Consider the following 18,621-nt stretch of genomic DNA (forward strand, 5'->3'; position numbering starts at 1 on the left):
GCTTTGCACACAACTGGAATATCGTTTAAAAGAGAAAAATAAAAGACAACCACCCATACCTGAATAAAAGAGAAAAATGGTATACTTCTAAAACAAGAGAAAAAAAAAGGTGTCATTACATATCTATCATTACTGCTAAATCTTATCAGTTCTGTACAAACGAACATCTAAAGGCTATACTGCTTTCATGTCAAAATCATTAAGGCACCATCACAAATGCAAGATTTTTGTGTATAACTGGATTTCATTATTGGAACTGAAGTATGCTTTCTACACATACTGTAACCCCTCCCCTCTTTTTTCTGGTGTCAGTCAACAGATAGATATGACAGGTAAAGCACTGAGGCTGGTTTCACTCCCACCTTCATACAACATACCTGTGCTGCAGTGGCATGAAAAAGAAGTTAGATATGACAGGTAAAGCACCGAGGCTGGTTTCACTCCCACCTTCATACAACATACCTGTGCTGCAGTGGCATGAAAAAGAAGTTAGATATGACAGGTAAAGCACTGAGGCTGGTTTCACTCCCACCTTCATACAACATACCTGTGCTGCAGTGGCATGAAAAAGAAGTTAGATATGACAGGTAAAGCACTGAGGCTGGTTTCAGTCCCACCTTCATACAACATACCTGTGCTGCAGTGGCATGAAAAAGAAGTTAGATATGACAGGTAAAGCACTGAGGCTGGTTTCACTCCCACCTTCATACAACATACCTGTGCTGCAGTGGCATGAAAAAGAAGTTAGATATGACAGGTAAAGCACTGAGGCTGGTTTCAGTCCCACCTTCATACAACATACCTGTGCTGCAGTGGCATGAAAAAGAAGTTAGATATGACAGGTAAAGCACTGAGGCTGGTTTCAGTCCCACCTTCATACAACATACCTGTGCTGCAGTGGCATGAAAAAGAAGTTAGATATGACAGGTAAAGCACCGAGGCTGGTTTCACTCCCACCTTCATACAACATACCTGTGCTGCAGTGGCATGAAAAAGAAGTTAGATATGACAGGTAAAGCACTGAGGCTGGTTTCACTCCCACCTTCATACAACATACCTGTGCTGCAGTGGCATGAAAAAGAAGTTAGATATGACAGGTAAAGCACTGAGGCTGGTTTCAGTCCCACCTTCATACAACATACCTGTGCTGCAGTGGCATGAAAAAGAAGTTAGATATGACAGGTAAAGCACTGAGGCTGGTTTCAGTCCCACCTTCATTCAACATACCTGTGCTGCAGTGGCATGAAAAAGAAGTTAGATATGACAGGTAAAGCACCTGAGGCTGGTTTCACTCCCACCTTTATTCAACATACCTGTGCTGCAGTGGCATGAAAAAGAAGTTAGATATGACAGGTAAAGCACTGAGGCTGGTTTCACTCCCACCTTCATACAACATACCTGTGCTGCAGTGGCATGAAAAAGAAGTTGGATATGACAGGTAAAGCACTGAGGCTGGTTTCACTCCCACCTTCATACAACATACCTGTGCTGCAGTGGCATGAAAAAGAAGTTAGATATGACAGGTAAAGCACTGAGGCTGGTTTCACTCCCACCTTCATACAACATACCTGTGCTGCAGTGGCATGAAAAAGAAGTTGGATATGACAGGTAAAGCACTGAGGCTGGTTTCACTCCCACCTTCATACAACATACCTGTGCTGCAGTGGCATGAAAAAGAAGTTAGATATGACAGGTAAAGCACTGAGGCTGGTTTCACTCCCACCTTCATTCAACATACCTGTGCTGCAGTGGCATGAAAAAGAAGTTAGATATGACAGGTAAAGCACTGAGGCTGGTTTCAGTCCCACCTTCATACAACATACCTGTGCTGCAGTGGCATGAAAAAGAAGTTAGATATGACAGGTAAAGCACTGAGGCTGGTTTCAGTCCCACCTTCATACAACATACCTGTGCTGCAGTGGCATGAAAAAGAAGTTAGATATGACAGGTAAAGCACTGAGGCTGGTTTCACTCCCACCTTCATACAACATACCTGTGCTGCAGTGGCATGAAAAAGAAGTTAGATATGACAGGTAAAGCACTGAGGCTGGTTTCACTCCCACCTTCATACAACATACCTGTGCTGCAGTGGCATGAAAAAGAAGTTAGATATGACAGGTAAAGCACTGAGGCTGGTTTCACTCCCACCTTCATACAACATACCTGTGCTGCAGTGGCATGAAAAAGAAGTTAGATATGACAGGTAAAGCACTGAGGCTGGTTTCAGTCCCACCTTCATACAACATACCTGTGCTGCAGTGGCATGAAAAAGAAGTTAGATATGACAGGTAAAGCACTGAGGCTGGTTTCAGTCCCACCTTCATACAACATACCTGTGCTGCAGTGGCATGAAAAAGAAGTTAGATATGACAGGTAAAGCACTGAGGCTGGTTTCAGTCCCACCTTCATTCAACATACCTGTGCTGCAGTGGCATGAAAAAGAAGTTAGATATGACAGGTAAAGCACCGAGGCTGGTTTCAGTCCCACCTTCATTCAACATACCTGTGCTGCAGTGGCATGAAAAAGAAGTTAGATATGACAGGTAAAGCACCGAGGCTGGTTTCACTCCCACCTTCATACAACATACCTGTGCTGCAGTGGCATGAAAAAGAAGTTAGATATGACAGGTAAAGCACTGAGGCTGGTTTCACTCCCACCTTCATTCAACATACCTGTGCTGCAGTGGCATGAAAAAGAAGTTGATAGCTTGAGCTGCTGGCCAGATCTGAAAACATTCAATAACAAGTTTCATAAAGAAGAGAACCTTTCAATATGATCTCCTCCTTCTTCCTCTTTGTTCGTGGGCTGCAACTCCCACGTTCACTCGCATATACGCCAGTGGGCTTTTACGTGTATGACCGTTTTTTTTTCCCGCCATGTAGGCAGCCATACTCCGCTTTTGGGGGTGTGCATGCTGGGTATGTACTTGTTTCCATAACCCACCGAACGCTGACATGGATTACAGGATCTTTAACGTGCGTATTTGATCTTTTGCTTGCGTATACACACGAAGGGGGTTCAGGCACTAGCAGGTCTGCACATATGTTGACCTGGGAGATCGGAAAAATCTCCACCCTTTACCCACCAGGCGCCGTCACCGAGATTCGAACCCGGGACCCTCAGATTAAAAGTCCATTCGGCTATTGCGCCCGTCAATATGATCTGACATACTGCATTTAAAAGAATTATCATAGTTTCAAAACATTATTCATTGCATATGACGAAAGAGATTTCAAACCTACGTTTACTAACCAGTCTGCCTCTAAGCATTAACTCACTCCGGGTGAAGTTTTCTCCCTTGCTTTTCCCTGCAGACGAACCATTTGTTATCAGTTGTTTCGCTTGTCAGTTTAACAACTTCTCTTTTACGAAGCCCTTTAAGTAATTTCCTGTAATTCAGATTTTTTTTTTTCAAATTTTACCCTCATTTGCCCTGTTTGCCCCAACCCTCCATTCATTCACATCTCCCACCCCTTCTAACCGATAATACTCAAATGTATTCATAAATACTTTAACAAAATGTCTTCAATCACTGATATGTGTGACGGGACATTGAACAAAATTCCTTCTCCGTGGACATGACTTCAATGCCTGAGACCATACAACCAACTCACTCAACCCTCTGCCCAGCCACTGCTATTTCATTTCATTAAAATGGTTTCCATGATTCGACGGGCGCCATAGCCGAATGGTTAAAGCATTGGACTTTCGATCTGAGGGTCTCGGGTTCGAATCACGGTGATGGCGCCTGGTGGGTAAAGGGTGGAGATTTTTACGATCTCCCAGGTCAACATATGTGCAGACCTGCCAGTGCCTGAACCCCCTTCGTGTGTATGCGCAAGCATAAGATAAAATACGCACGTTAAAAGATCCTGTAATCCATGTCATCGTTTGGTGGGTTATGGAAACAAGAACATACCCAGCATGCACACCCCTGAAAGCGGAGTATGGCTGCCTACATGGCAGGGTAAAAACGGTCAAACACGTAAAAAGCCCACTCGCGTATATACGAGTAAACGTGGGAGTTGAAGCCCACGAACGCAGAAGAAGAAGAAGAAGAAGAAGTTTCCATGATTCTACTTTAAAAAAAAATTTATCTTAAAAATTTTTTTTATTTTTATTCTGCATTAACCATAAGTAAAGGGAACTAACTCCTACAGTATGTTCAGCTTTGCCAACACATGTCAACAGGAAGGGAAAAAACCGGTTGATTTCATTGTATTTTCCAATTTTTTTTTTACCACATCAAAAAGGCAGGGAATTCTGCTGAGGCTGTAAACTCCCGAGGGTTGAATGTGTTAAATGTTTCATGGATACATTCTAACTCACAACTTTCCTGGCGAATTTCTGATACACTTTTCTTTCTCTCAGTGTTTTCATACAGACGATGGCAATCTGGAAGCAGTAAACACCCTCTCCCACCCCCCCAAGGACGTAAGAATGAATGAATAAATAAATAAACTATAATTATTTCTAGATAAATCCATAAATATGTTACCTTGTAATTGTTGATCAAAATTGTGAAGTAGTCCTGCACAAACCATAAACATACATACATATATAAAAATGTATATATATATATACATGTGTGTGTGTTTAAAAGAAATACAGTGTCAGTTTCAAGGAAGCGTCAAAACATGGGAACTGATCTATACACACAACATTCATTCATTCATTCATTATGCCCATCGCTCCTGGTGGAGCATAGGCCATCGACGACCCCTCGCCATCGCACTCTGTTCTGGCCATTCCAGTCCAGTTGGTCCCTTGCTGCTTCATAAGTCTCCGTGACGGAGACCCTTCCTTGCCCAGGTGAATGTTTTGGTTCTTTGTCGTCGATGCTTCTGTAACTGGTCTTTTTTACAGACAGGGTAGTTAACCCTATGCAAACCCCTTTATCCTTCGGGCGAGGTGGTCCTGCCTTAGTCGCCTCTTACGACATGCATGGCAGGGCAGTGGGTCTATTCTATCAGTGCCCAACCCACAGGGCAAATACACACAACATTAACTTAACTCTCTCCATACGAATGGCGAAAGAGACGACGTTAACAGCGTTTCAGCCCAATTACCATCATCAAAATATTGCAAGCGGAAGGCTCTTATACTGAAGAGGTGAATGTTGACAAAGAATACCACAATTCTGACGATGGAAGCTAAAGGTTGGGTCATTCAGACACCCACTGGACATCCGAGGGGTCTGTGTAGAGGAGAAGAGAGGACTGGCCGTACTGAGTGAGTTAAAAAAAAAATAATAAAGAAAGGGAGCCTGACCTTTGCAAAAAACAATATGCTGGTCAAGCCATCAGAGCCTGGCATACATATCAATAAAACATAAAAACAAGGAACAAATAAGCAAATACACTGAAATAAAAATGAAGGATACATACAAGGCGAACGACTGAAACATATCCAAGGTATAAAAAACCACTTATCCACAACTTCTGCTGTTCATGTCATGTGCACGAACCATTGCCTGTCACTGATACAAGAAAAGACTGAAGATTAATGGCTTGCTGGACTTTCTTCATGACGACGCATTCTCTCCACAACACGTTAGCAGCAGCTGAGGAGAAAGAAAGATACTGACTCAATACACTTTCTTCATGACGACGCATTCTCTCCACAACACATGACGACGCATTTTCTCCACAACACGTTAGCAGCAGCTGAGGAGAAAGAAAGATACTGACTCAATACACTTTCTTCATGATGACGCATTCTCTCCACAACACATGACGACGCATTCTCTCCACAACACGTTAGCAGCAGCTGATGAGAAAGAAAGATACTGACTCGATACACTTTCTCTATGATGACGCATTCTCTCCACAACACGTTAACAGCAGCTGATGAGAAAGAAAGATACTGACTCGATACACTTTCTTCATGACGACGCATTCTCTCCACAACACGTTAGCAGCAGCTGATGAGAAAGAAAGATACTGACTCGATACACTTTCTTCATGACGACGCATTCTCTCCACAACATGTTAGCAGCAGCTGATGAGAAAGAAAGATACTGACTCGATACACTTTCTTCATGACGACGCATTCTCTCCGCAACACGTTAGCAGCAGCTGATGAGAAAGAAAGATACTGACTCGATACACTTTCTTCACGTTAGCAGCAGCTGATGAGAAAGAAAAATACTGACTCGATACACTTTCTCTATGATGACGCATTCTCTCCACAACACGTTAACAGCAGCTGATGAGAAAGAAAGATACTGACTCGATACACTTTCTTCATGACGACGCATTCTCTCCACAACATGTTACAAGCAGCTGATGAGAAAAAGAAAGATACTGACTCGATGCACTTTCTTCATGACGACGCATTCTCTTCACACCACATTAGCAGCAGCTGATGAGAAAGAAAGATACTGACTCGATACACTTTCTCTACGATGACGCATTCTCTACACAACACATTAGCAGCAGCTGATAAGAAAGAAAGATACTGACTCGATACACTTTCTTCATGACGACGCATTCTCTCCACAACACGTTAGCAGCAGCTGATGAGAAAGAAAGATACTGACTCGATACACTTTCTCTATGATGACGCATTCTCTCCACAACACGTTAGCAGCAGCTGATGAGAGAAAGAAAGATACTGACTCGATGCACTTTCTTCATGATCTCGTCTCTGGATTCCCCCCTCAGCACCCCCATCCCAGTCACAAAGGTGAACAGGACCACTGGCGCCCCAACTGTCTGAAAAAAACAAACAACAGAATATTAAGTACAGTGAAGGATTTTCATCTTAAGTGAATAGCAGTCACCTGCTGATGACAGAACATTTCACGATTAAAACAAGAGACGCAAGGCCTTCAAGACTCACTTGTGATACACTTAAAACAAGAGACGCAAGGCCTTCAAGACTCACTTGTGATACACTTAACAAAAAAAATCCAAGCTTTGAGTATAATTTCAAAATGTAATGTTTAAGATGAGAAAGATCAGTTTAAAGCAAATTAAGTCCCCTAGCATTAATTACAGAGTAATTTCCCTTTTTTACTCTCTGCACCAAAATGTTTGCAAAATAAATAAAACTTCCATGCTTAGCAAAAGAAGTTCCTGTTTGATCAAAAAATGATAATAATGACTGCTCTTGTTGTTGGGTCAGAATATCAGATCAAAGTGCCAAGTTTAGAGAATACAAAAAATATAAATATAACAGTAAATGCAGTTTGCATATAATTAGGCTTCATTTTAAAAATTTTTTGTGCCCATCCAAGAGGTGCAATATTGTTTTAAACAAGATGACTGGAAAGAACTGAATTTTTCCTATTTTTATGCCTAATTTGGTGTCAACTGACAAAGTATTTGCAGAGAAAATGTCAATGTTAAAGTTTACCACGGACACACAGACACACACACAGACAACCGAACACCGGGTTAAAACATAGACTCACTTTGTTTACACAAGTGAGTCAATCAATCACAGGCTTCTGTTTTGGGTGTTGCTTTCAAATCCTCCTTCTTCGTCTTCGTCCATGGGCTGCAACTCCCAAGTTAACTTGCATGTACATGTGTGGGCTTGAATGTGTATGACCATTTTTACCTAGCCATGTAGGCAGCCATACTCCGTTTCCGGGGTGTGCATGCTGGGTATGTTCTTGTTTCCATAACCCACTGAACGCTGACATGGATTACAGGATCTTTAACATGAGTATTTGATCTTCTTCTTGCATATATACACGAAGGGGGTTCAAACACTAGCAGGTATGCACATATACTGACCTGGGAGATTGGTAAAATCTCCACCCCACCAGGCACCGTTACTGAGATTCAAACCCAGGACCCTCAGATTGAAAGTCCAACACTCACTTTAACCACTCGGCTACTGCGCCCATTGCTTTCAAATCCACAACTCACGTAAGTTATTTGATGTAAGTTACATAGAAACACCATAATAAATTGTGAGGGGAAAAAAAAAAAAATTTAAATAAAATAAAAATTAAAATAAAAAAAAAGAAAAGAAAAAAAAGAAAAAAAGAAAGAAAAAGGAGGTGGGGGAAAATATAATTCTTGCCAAAAGAAAAAAAAAATTTATGAGAGAGGGAACTATTTGCTGTACCTAACACAAGACTGGAGTGGACTCACTGAGAGAGAGAGAGAGAGAGAGAGAGAGAGAAAAGACAGACAAAAAGAGAGAGAGATGAAGAGAAAGACCTCACACTCACAGTCAGATGTTCACTGCCTGAGTACCTTTACTTTAAATTATTGTGAATTTATCACACAGTCAAACCAAATGTCCACTGTTCAGAGCCTTTTCACTCTGATCACTGTTGGGTGCGACCATCTGCAACTGGGTTGGATCTGTTATATTCACTTAAGACCCCAGAAGTAATGGATGTAATATATTTATTCCCTTAACCCACTGGAAAATGGATATTTTATATCCACCTAACCCAGTGGAACAATTGATATATTACATCCACTTAACCAGCAGGAGCAATGGATATATCATTATATCTACTCAAGCCACTGAAGCAATGGATATGTATCTACTTTGCCAACTGGAACAATGGATATGAGCACTTAGTCCACTGAAGCAGTGGATATAGTATATCCACTTAGATCATGGAAACACCGGATATATCATATCCGCTCAACGCAATGGAACAATGAATATATTATATCCACTTAACCCACGGGAACAAGGGATATATTATATCCATTTAACCTACTTAAGCAATGGAAACAGTATATCCACTTAGCCCACTGAAGCAATGGATGTATGTCCACTTAGACCACTGAAACAATGGAAATATCATATTCACTTGACCCACTTGAACAATGGAAACATACTATATCCACTTAGACCACTAAAACATATGTCCTCTTAACATACTGAGGCAAACGATTGATTGATTGATGTGGATACTTCTATAGCACCTATCCTCGGTCAGAGACCAAGCTCTAAGCGCTTTACAAACACGGGGACATTTGCACCACAGGCTGCCTACCTGGGTAGAGCCGACTGACGGCTGCCACTGGGTGCTCATCATTCGTTTCATGTGTCATTCAATCATATTTCAGGCGTGCACACATGCACACTCAGACAGACCTGTATCATTTTGCGTGTATGACCGGTTTTGTTTATTTGCCCCGCCATGTAGGCAGCCTATACTCCGTTTTCAGGGGTGTGCATACTGGGTATATTCTTGTTTCCATAACCCACCGAACGCTGACATGGATCACAGGATCTTTAACGTGCGTATTGATCTTCTGCATGCGCCTACACACGAAGGGGGTTCAGGCACTAGCAGGTCTGCACATATGTTGACCTGGGAGATTGGAAAAAATCTCCACCCTTTACCCACCACGCGCCATTACAGGGATTCGAACTGGGACCCTCAGATTGAAAGTCCAACACTTTAACCACTCGGCTACTGCACTCGTCAAAACAACGACACACAAACAATGACACACACACACACACACACCAAGCCATTCAGTCCTTACCTGATCAGTCACCACCATTTTCAAGGCTGCCATTTTCGTTCCAGAATACATTTTGTCAAGGGCCAGATACCAGAACCGCAACATAGGGCCCTGTGTAAGCACAGAAAGAACAGAACATCACGCTAAACGCACCCTTGAGCAGCACTGCTAAAATCTGTTGACCAGCACAGCAGGTTCCTACATCCCTCAGGTCTGGATCAGACCGTGAACATCACAGAAAAGGGTTTCTATGGAGATGGAACTAAAAGTGTGTGCGGCTTTCATTTTTGACTCACTTGTGTAAACAAAGTGAGTCTATGTTTTAACCCGGTGTTCGGTTGTCTGTGTGTGTGTGTGTGTGTGTGTGTCTGTGTGTCCGTGGTAAACTTTAACATTGACATTTTCTCTGCAAATACTTTGTCAGTTGACACCAAATTAGGCATAAAAATAGGAAAAATTCAGTTCTTTCTAGTCATCTTGTTTAAAAAGAATATTGCACCTCTTGGGATGGGCACAAATTTTTTTTTTAAAAAGAAGCCTAATTATATGCAAACTGCATTTATTGTTATATTTATATTTTTTGTATTCTCTAAACTTGGCACTTTGACCTCTTATTCTGACACAATAACAAGAGGAGTCATTATTATCATTTTTTGTTCAAACAGGAACTTCTTTTGTTAAGCATGGAATTTTTTTTACTATTTTGCAAACGTTTTTGGTGCAGATAGTAAAAAAAGGAAATTACTCTGTAATTAATGCAAGGGGACTTAATTTATCACAAATGAGTCTTGAAGGCCTTGCCTCTCTTGTTATATCATCTAAATACCAGACTGCAGTCATTTAAATGCTAATCATTGAGAAGCTTAAAAGGTATTTCATGAAGCTGGAAGTATAGTGTGCAAGCGCCTGTTATTATTTTTGTTTTTATATATCTTAATACCAGACTGCAGTCAATAAAATATCAAACAGTGAGACTGAGAGGCTTACCCTGAGGCACACACCATGGCGGTTTTTCACTCTTCCATGGCAAGAGCAGGTAACTAGCATGGAATGACCTGTAAACTGCCTGCCCTTCCTATCTCTTTCAGACTGGGGCAGATCTGTAAGAGTTCACTATCTTCTTCTTCTTCTTCTGCATTCGTGGGCTGCAACTCCCACGTTCACTCGTATATACGCGAGTGGGCTTTTACGTGTATGACTGTTTTTAACCCGCCATATAGGCAGCCATACTCCGTTTTCAGGGGTGTGCATGCTGGGTATATTCTTGTTTCCATAACCCACTGAACGCTGACATGGATCACAGGATCTTTAACGTGCGTATTGATCTTCTGCGTGCGCCTACACACGAAGGGGGTTCAGGCACTGGCAGGTCTGCACATATGTTGACCTGGGAGATCGTAAAAAATCTCCACCCTTTACCCACCAGGCGCCGTCACCGTGATTCGAACCCGGGACCCTCAGACTGAAAGTCCAACGCTTTAACCATTCGGCTATTGCGCCCGTCAGAGTTCACTATCAATTTGCACTTTTCAGTCCTCATGCAAGCAGTCTGTGTTTGACTAAATCCTGGGTTTGATGTCTGTTACTTGGAAGTGTGCTGGGTGACTTCTATAACATACACCAAACACGTAACAGAAAACATTAACGTGTGACAATGAAAACATAAAGTGGCACTCTTAACAAATCAGACAACAATCCAATCACTTCAAAATGCCAACATAACCAGTTACCTCACAATATTCAAACATCAACATGATTCATCACCTCAAAAGCCAACAACAACTAATTAGCTGAAATACCAACATGACCAACTACCCATGCCAGAACAAAACAGAACCTAGTAGAAATCAGTCAAAATGAAATTCATCAATCAAATGGTGATTGGTGTTTCAGCCTGCAATGACCTACATGCTGAGCAGACAGTAAATCAGGGAAAACCAGAAAACACATGCATATATATTTGTATTTGTATTTCTTTTTATCACAACAGATTTCTCTGTGTGAAATCTGTGTGAAATTCGGGCTGCTCTCCCCAGGGAGAGCGCGTCGCTATACTACAGCGCCACCCATTTTTTTTTGTATTTTTTCCAGTTTTATTTGTTTTTCTTATCAAAGTGGATTTTTCAACAGAATTTTGCCAGGAACAACCCTTTTGTTGCCATGGGTTCTTGTACGTGAGCTAAGTGCATGCTGCACACGGGACCTCGGTTTATCGTCTCATCCGAATGACTAGCGTCCAGACCACCACTCAAGGTCTAGTGGAGGGGGAGAAAATATCGGCGGCTGAGCCGTGATTCGAACCAGCGTGCTCAGATTCTCTCTCGCTTCCTAGGCTGACGCGTTACCTCTAGGCCATCACTCCACTCACGGTAGGTATGCCTAATTGCTAACAATCCAGTCGAAGAAACCAGCTCAACGTGTGTATTGTAAAGATAACATGTCGTTTGATAGTCAGACGTAGTTTGTTTTTATTTTTGAAGTCTTTCTCCAACTAGTTGCACTAGAAATGGTTTGTCTGGTCATTCTTTTCAACGTTTTGTCGACGTTTGAAATAGCAGGGGTGCCCGAGGGTAAATGCGAACGGTCAAGTCTAATTGCGAACGATGGCTTTTGATACATGTAGACAATATAAAACAGAAGCAGGTCTTTAACTCATTAAGACATATTATTGGAACATAGCAACAGGCTGTTGTATTGTTGGTTTTGATCACACATGCACACAAACACACAAAGTGACATTTAAACACAAACACACCCTTTTGAGGGTGCAAAATAACTGTGCGGCATCGTTCGCAAATAGACTCACATCAAAATATCCTATTGTCTAAATGTAAACGACACTATTTTGCAGATTCCTGTCAAACCTCACATTCTGATCTGTCACCAGTATGCTTTCTTAATTTCTCCAAGCACTGGTTATGCGCATGCAACATATCCGATCAAATCAACTATTTCAAACTGTGTCAAAGTTTAAAGTCCTACAACTTGCTTCAATTGATTTTAGGATTTTGAAAGAGCGCAGAAATAGCCTGAAATAGCTGATGTTTGACTGGTTCTTGGAAATGGATATATATTCATTAAGGTATTAGAAAAAGGTCAAAACAGACGTTAAATTGTGAAATGCAACTGTGCAGATTGCTTCGAAGGGGGGTGTTATATGAATCGTTCGCAATTACACACTGTTCACAATTACCCATACCTACCCTACGCATGTGTGAATTCCGCAACACGTTAGCAGCAGCTGATGAGAAAGAAAGATACTGACTCGATGCACTTTCTCTATGATGACGCATTCTCTTCACAACATGTTAGCAGCAGCTGATGAGAAAGAAAGATACTGACTCGATGCACTTTAATGTGTGAATTTAATGTGTTCTGTAAATCACAAATGCAGAGAGTATGTCCCTTCTGTATATGGTTATCTGTGGATGGCATCAGAATTCTCAGCTGGCTGGTTGTTGCGTGAGCGTCAACAGATATCCCCCACACTATCCACACATACAGATGCAGGCACACAGACAGACACAGACAGATACACACACACACAAACTCACACACAGCAGCAGAACATTTTCAGGGATGGTGCATGCATGGTGTGTATTTTCATGTTCGTACAACAGACAGACACTGACAGATTATAACTAATTTCGTATAAAAAAAAGCCATCCAGACACTCACCAGAGCAAAAAAGCCTAGAACAAAAAAACGACCAGACCTAGGAATATCATAGTTCTTCACAGGGCACCGTTCAATACACAGCTGACTGATCCCGTCTCCAGCAGCCATCAGTGTGCCTGTGAAAACAACAACAACAAAGAAATAAACTATAAAATTAAAAAAAACAAATAACAAATTGAGCAGAACAAGAAAACTATATCATGGAATCAGCAAAGATACTGTAACACACACACATACACACATATTTAACTTAAATCATAACTGTAGTCTGCACACATAAAAAAGGCAGAATAATAATAATAATAGTATTTGTATAGTGCTGAATCTTGTGTAGAGACAAATCTAAGCACTTTCACACCAGTCATTCACACGCATGCATAACTCTAAAACTGAAGAGCAGGAAGAGGCAGGGGAGGGAGGCTATCTTAATAATAATAATAATAATAATGATAGTATTTATATACAACATAAAATCAGTTCATGCACCCAACCAGTTAAAAAAATAACAAGAGAGGCAAGGCCTTCAAGACTCACTTGTGATGCACTTTAAAAAAATTTTTTTTTAAAAACCCAAAAAACCCAAGCTTTTTATGTACTGAGTATTATTTCAAAATGTAATGTTTGAGATGAGAAAGACCAGTTTAAAGCAAATTAAGTCCCCTAGCATTAATTACAGAGTAATTTCCCTTCTTTACTATCTGCACCAAAAACGTTTGCAAAATAAATAAAACTTCCATGCTTAGCAAAAGAAGTTCCTGTTTGAACAGAAAATGATAATAATGACTGCTCTTGTTGTTGGGTCAGAATATCAGATCAAAGTGCCAAGTTTAGAGAATACAAAAAATATAAACATAACAGTAAATGCAGTTTGCATATAATTAGGCTTCTTTTTTTTATTTTTTTGTGCCCATCCCAGAGGTGCAATATTGTTTTAAACCAGATGACTGGAAAGAACTGAATTTTTCCTATTTTTATGCCTAATTTGGTGTCAACTGACAAAGTATTTGCAGAGAAAATGTCAATGTTAAAGTTTACCACGGACACACAGACACACACACACACAGACAACCAAACACCGGGTTAAAACATAGACTCACTTTGTTTACACAAGTGAGTCAAAAACTAAGTTCATGGACACCACTTGGCTGTTGTGCCTGTCAGACTTTTGGTCCGTGTGCTTCCTCTTTTCACAGTCCTTCTTCTTCTGCGTTCACTCGTACGCACACGAGTGGGCTTTTACGTGTATGACCGTTTTTACCCCGCCATGTAGGCAGCCATACTCCGTTTTCGGGGGTGTGCATGCTGGGTATGTTCTTGTTTCCATAACCCACCGAACGCTGACATGGATTACAGGATCTTTAACGTGCGTATTTGATCTTCTGCTTGCATATACACACGAAGGGGCTTCAGGCACTAGCAGGTCTGCACATATGTTGACCTGGGAGATCGTAAAAATCTCCACCTTTTACCCACCAAGGTGCCGTCACCGTGATTCGAACCTGGGACCCTCAGATTGACAGTCCAACGCTTTAACCACTCGGCTATTGCGCCCATCTTTTCAGTCCAACTCTCTGGAACCAACTTCTTCTGCAGATCTTCTACCACTTCATTCAGATCTTCCTTAAAACTAATTTCTTTATGGAAGAGACTGTCATGCAAGGATCAGACTGCTGTGCCTCTCCAGATGCAGGACGGAGTTTGACCAACCAAGGTACTACCATTATCTCATGAGACAGATGGATGGCAACAATGTATTAATGCAGATCTTTGGTAACATGCCCTGAGGAAGGGCAGGTTGTGTCAAACACAATTCTTCCTCACCATTGATGACCTTGCCAGGGAGATTCTTAGATGAGGCCAGGCAGACCCAGCACACTCCTTGACTTTGCTGAAGCCCTCAGTTCTACAAGATTCCCTACCAATGCCATCTTTTGAAGCGGTATCATATTGGGTCTGTGGACCCACCTTCTAGTGGATAAGGAACTTCCTCCTGAACAGGGCACAAGAAGTTGTAGTAGAAGGCCTTCAGCAGGTCATCTCGAGGGTCTAACTCGCTCTTCCTGGCCTGCAACAATGACCTGAGCAAGAACACCAAGCCTGGGTTCTGCCTCATACCATTCTTTACCAGCACATCCATGGTGCACCAGACTTACTCCAATGACAAGCAGATCTCGATAAACTGGAGGAATGGAATAGGATCTTTAACTCTTTCACCACCACAGGTGACTTTAGTTGACTAGGCAGTGCACCGCCATAAGCGACTTTAGTCGACATCAAGAGGTCATGTTCAAAGGACTATTTTTCACATTGTGACAAAGCTTGACAGCTGTAGCCAGTTTCCTGCGCAATTGAGTTTCAGTTTCAGTTTCAGTAGCTCAAGGAGGCGTCACTGCGTTCGGACAAATCCATATACGCTACACCACATCTGCCAAGCAGATGCCTGACCAGCAGCGTAACCCAACACGCTTAGTCAGGCCTTGAGAAAAAAAAACCTATGCAACTTAAACCCTCACAAGAGTCAACAAAGGGTAAGTGCTTGTATGTTGAACTAATAAAAGACCTTATAGGGACTCCCATATCCATGTGATAGCTGTGAATACTACAGGAATATCCATCACTGATCCAACAATGTTCATGTAAGCTGCTTCCCTTGTCTGACCCATGATTGAACTTGATGCCATGGTTTGGAAACTTCATCAAGGAAACTAATTAACTTTCCAACAATCTCAAGCACGTCTTGAGACAAGCTGCTCCTCGTTGGTTCATTACTCAGAACTTCAGCCCCACAAGTCCTGTGAGTTCGTCTCATAACAAACTTCAGTACCTCTTCAGAGCAGCAGGACTGGAGCAAAGGTAATAATATGTGCAAAGTATTTTATTTATTTATTTATTTTTATGCTGCAGAGGTTCCCCTCTGTTTTATTTAATCCAAAGTAGTGTTTCGTTTTGGGTGATAGCGTCAGATTTACTTGTAGAGCAAAGTTCCTATTATTCTAATTAGTGGAACTGTTCGACCCTAACATGTAATATGTCGTCTTGATTACATTACGAAACCTTAATTTAATGAGAAAGAGTGAGAGACAGTGTGAGTGTGTGTGTGTGTGAGTGAGTGGGCAGGGGAATGAGGTGGGGGAATTATAATGGGCATTTGTGTGCATGCATGGATGTATGTAGGGAGAGGGTGGGGGAGACAACTATGTGAGTATGTGTGTGCGTTAGAATATTTTTTGAGATAATGATATTAATGAAATTTGGTAACTTGATTTGTTAAATATGTTTGGTTTTTAAATCATACCTTCCCTCAAATCAGAATTTCCTTGTGTTGCTCAGTTAATGTTTCATTCAAATGGTTGCGAAAATGTCAGTACAACAAACAGTTAATCTGACAATAAATGGTTTCAGTCAGTCAGTGCAAGGTCAGTGACAGCTTAAACTGTTGACCAAAAAAAAAAAAACCAAAAAGCATGGTAATTATCTGTTCCACACCCCACAATACCTGGTCTGGCTGCCGGAACAGCCTGTCAAATCACTGGAAATATTTCTTGTATAAGATATCATTGCATGTGCTCATACAGTTGATGGTTCGGTGTTATCAATATTCAGATATCTATTTCTGTACTACCTTCTACGACTACTAGTACTGCTACATCGGTACATGAAGGAAAGTGCATGCACGAGGACGCTCGCTTGCTTGGATACAAAGCCACGCTGTCGTCGATAGACTTTAAAAAGAACGAAATCAGACGCGCGCGCGCGCGCGCGCGCACACACACACACACACACATACACACCAATGGCCTTCGCGAAAGAGGGTCACTGCCTTCCCCCGCCAACCCACAGTGATTTTTTTTTTTTTCTGTGGAAGCGCTCCTTAACTGTGAAACAGTCTTCTCTTTTTGATAAAGGTGTTTTTCATAGGCCTGAACGGAAGAAACACAACTGTCACGCGGGTTCAACAGAACCCCAGCAAGACCTACCGGTGGTAGAGCACATCGTCGCCAAAGGATATTTGGCCAGAAGACGAAGGTAACCTCTCCATAACGTCGCCATAACTTTAGTCTGACCTGTGTTGCTTCGTGTCACGTCAGTTTTCAGTTCTGTCGTTCCGTGCTCAATGCTCTCTGATAGGGCGGTTCACAAGCACTATGCATTTATCCTTACAAGTACAAAACCGATGTGGCCGCCATCTTTTAGGGAGTAGTTATTACTGCGCTTGATTATCGGGAAATCAACCCCGCCTTTCTGATGAATCTTTTCTGTCCACTGTTATTGTTTCAATTGAAAGAAACACATACAACCGTAAATGCCATACAAACAGATTGTTGTTGTAACGACAAATGATTTCAATAACTGCAATACAAATAACAGAAATGTGTCGTCTGCTATCATTCCCGTCAAACCGGTGAACACTTATTTCTGGTCCTCCTTATCCGCTCGGATATTTTGGGTTCCTTTAGTGAATTCTAAATTTTATTTCTTCATTTATTTTTCAGACAAAGGAGACGCGCACCCCTCCCCCCGCCCCCCCCCCCCCCCCCTTTTTTTTTTTAAAGTTTGCTTAACTATTTTTCTTTCTTTTTTTGTGACGTGGGGAGTATCTCGAGTACTTTGTTGGTGTGGGGTGGGTAGGGGAAACGATGCAAATCGGAGAAAATCAAAACAAACCGAAACAAAATGTCTGCGCTGCACTGGTGAAGACGAAACAATGGGATGTCTTGTTTATATCTCACTAAACATCAGATTCTAGTTCTTCTTGTTGTTTTTTGTGTGTGTTTTTGTACATACATATGTATGCTTCAGGTGTTGTTTCCATAACCCATCAAAAGAATGATTGGATCTCAGGGTCTTACATGTGCACACAAATGGGGTTCAGGCATAATCAGGTCTGTGCATCTGTTGACCTGGAAGATAATAAAAATCACCACTGTCAACTCACAAAGTGCTGTGAGTAGGATTCAAACCCAGAACCCTAAAAATAAAAAAACCAGCAAACAAAAAACAAAACAAAAAAACATGGCAGGTGCACTTATCAGAAACCATTCCTGATGTCAGTGCTACCAGTTCAGTGATCTGATCCAGATCCAGGCAATGTGAACTTGTACTCCGGACATACCAGTATTTGAAAAAGCGGTTTTATTGATACATTCTTTTCCTCTTCTTCATTCGTGAGCTGCGATTTCTACATTCACTTGTGTATGCAAGTCAGCTTTTACTTGGCATGACCATTTTTATCCCTGCCATGCAGGCAGTCTTACATCGTTTTTGGGGAGGCGCATGTCAGGTTTGTTCTTGTTTCCATAACCCATCGGGCACGGACATGGATAATAGGGTTTTTAACATGCATATCTGATCTTCTGCATGCATATACACATGCAGGCAGTTCAGGCACTAGCAAGTCTGCACATCTGTTCACAATATACACACACAATACACTACACACATACATACACTCTCTCTCATCCACTCTCTGTCTGTCTCTCTCTTCACAAG

At 41.6% G+C, this 18,621-nt stretch overlaps 1 protein-coding gene across 1 annotated transcript in view; it reads right to left on the reverse strand.

Annotated features, from left to right (window-relative positions):
- Window positions 1–17,510, reverse strand: part of LOC143291115 (mitochondrial inner membrane protein Mpv17-like) — a 23,843-nt gene extending 6,333 nt beyond the window's left edge. The window contains exons 1-6 of the mRNA XM_076600744.1: window positions 17,109–17,510; window positions 13,132–13,247; window positions 9,475–9,564; window positions 6,622–6,717; window positions 4,500–4,532; window positions 2,674–2,726 (exon numbers count right to left, since the gene is read on the reverse strand). Of these exons, the coding sequence (XP_076456859.1) occupies window positions 2,674–2,726; window positions 4,500–4,532; window positions 6,622–6,717; window positions 9,475–9,564; window positions 13,132–13,247; window positions 17,109–17,181 (461 nt within the window). The 5' untranslated portion in view covers window positions 17,182–17,510. The remainder of the gene's footprint in view (window positions 1–2,673; window positions 2,727–4,499; window positions 4,533–6,621; window positions 6,718–9,474; window positions 9,565–13,131; window positions 13,248–17,108) is intronic.
- Between the last annotated feature and the right edge of the window lie 1,111 nt (window positions 17,511–18,621).

Source organism: Babylonia areolata, chromosome 16 (assembly GCF_041734735.1).
Source record: "Babylonia areolata isolate BAREFJ2019XMU chromosome 16, ASM4173473v1, whole genome shotgun sequence".
Lineage (NCBI taxonomy): Eukaryota > Metazoa > Mollusca > Gastropoda > Neogastropoda > Buccinidae > Babylonia > Babylonia areolata.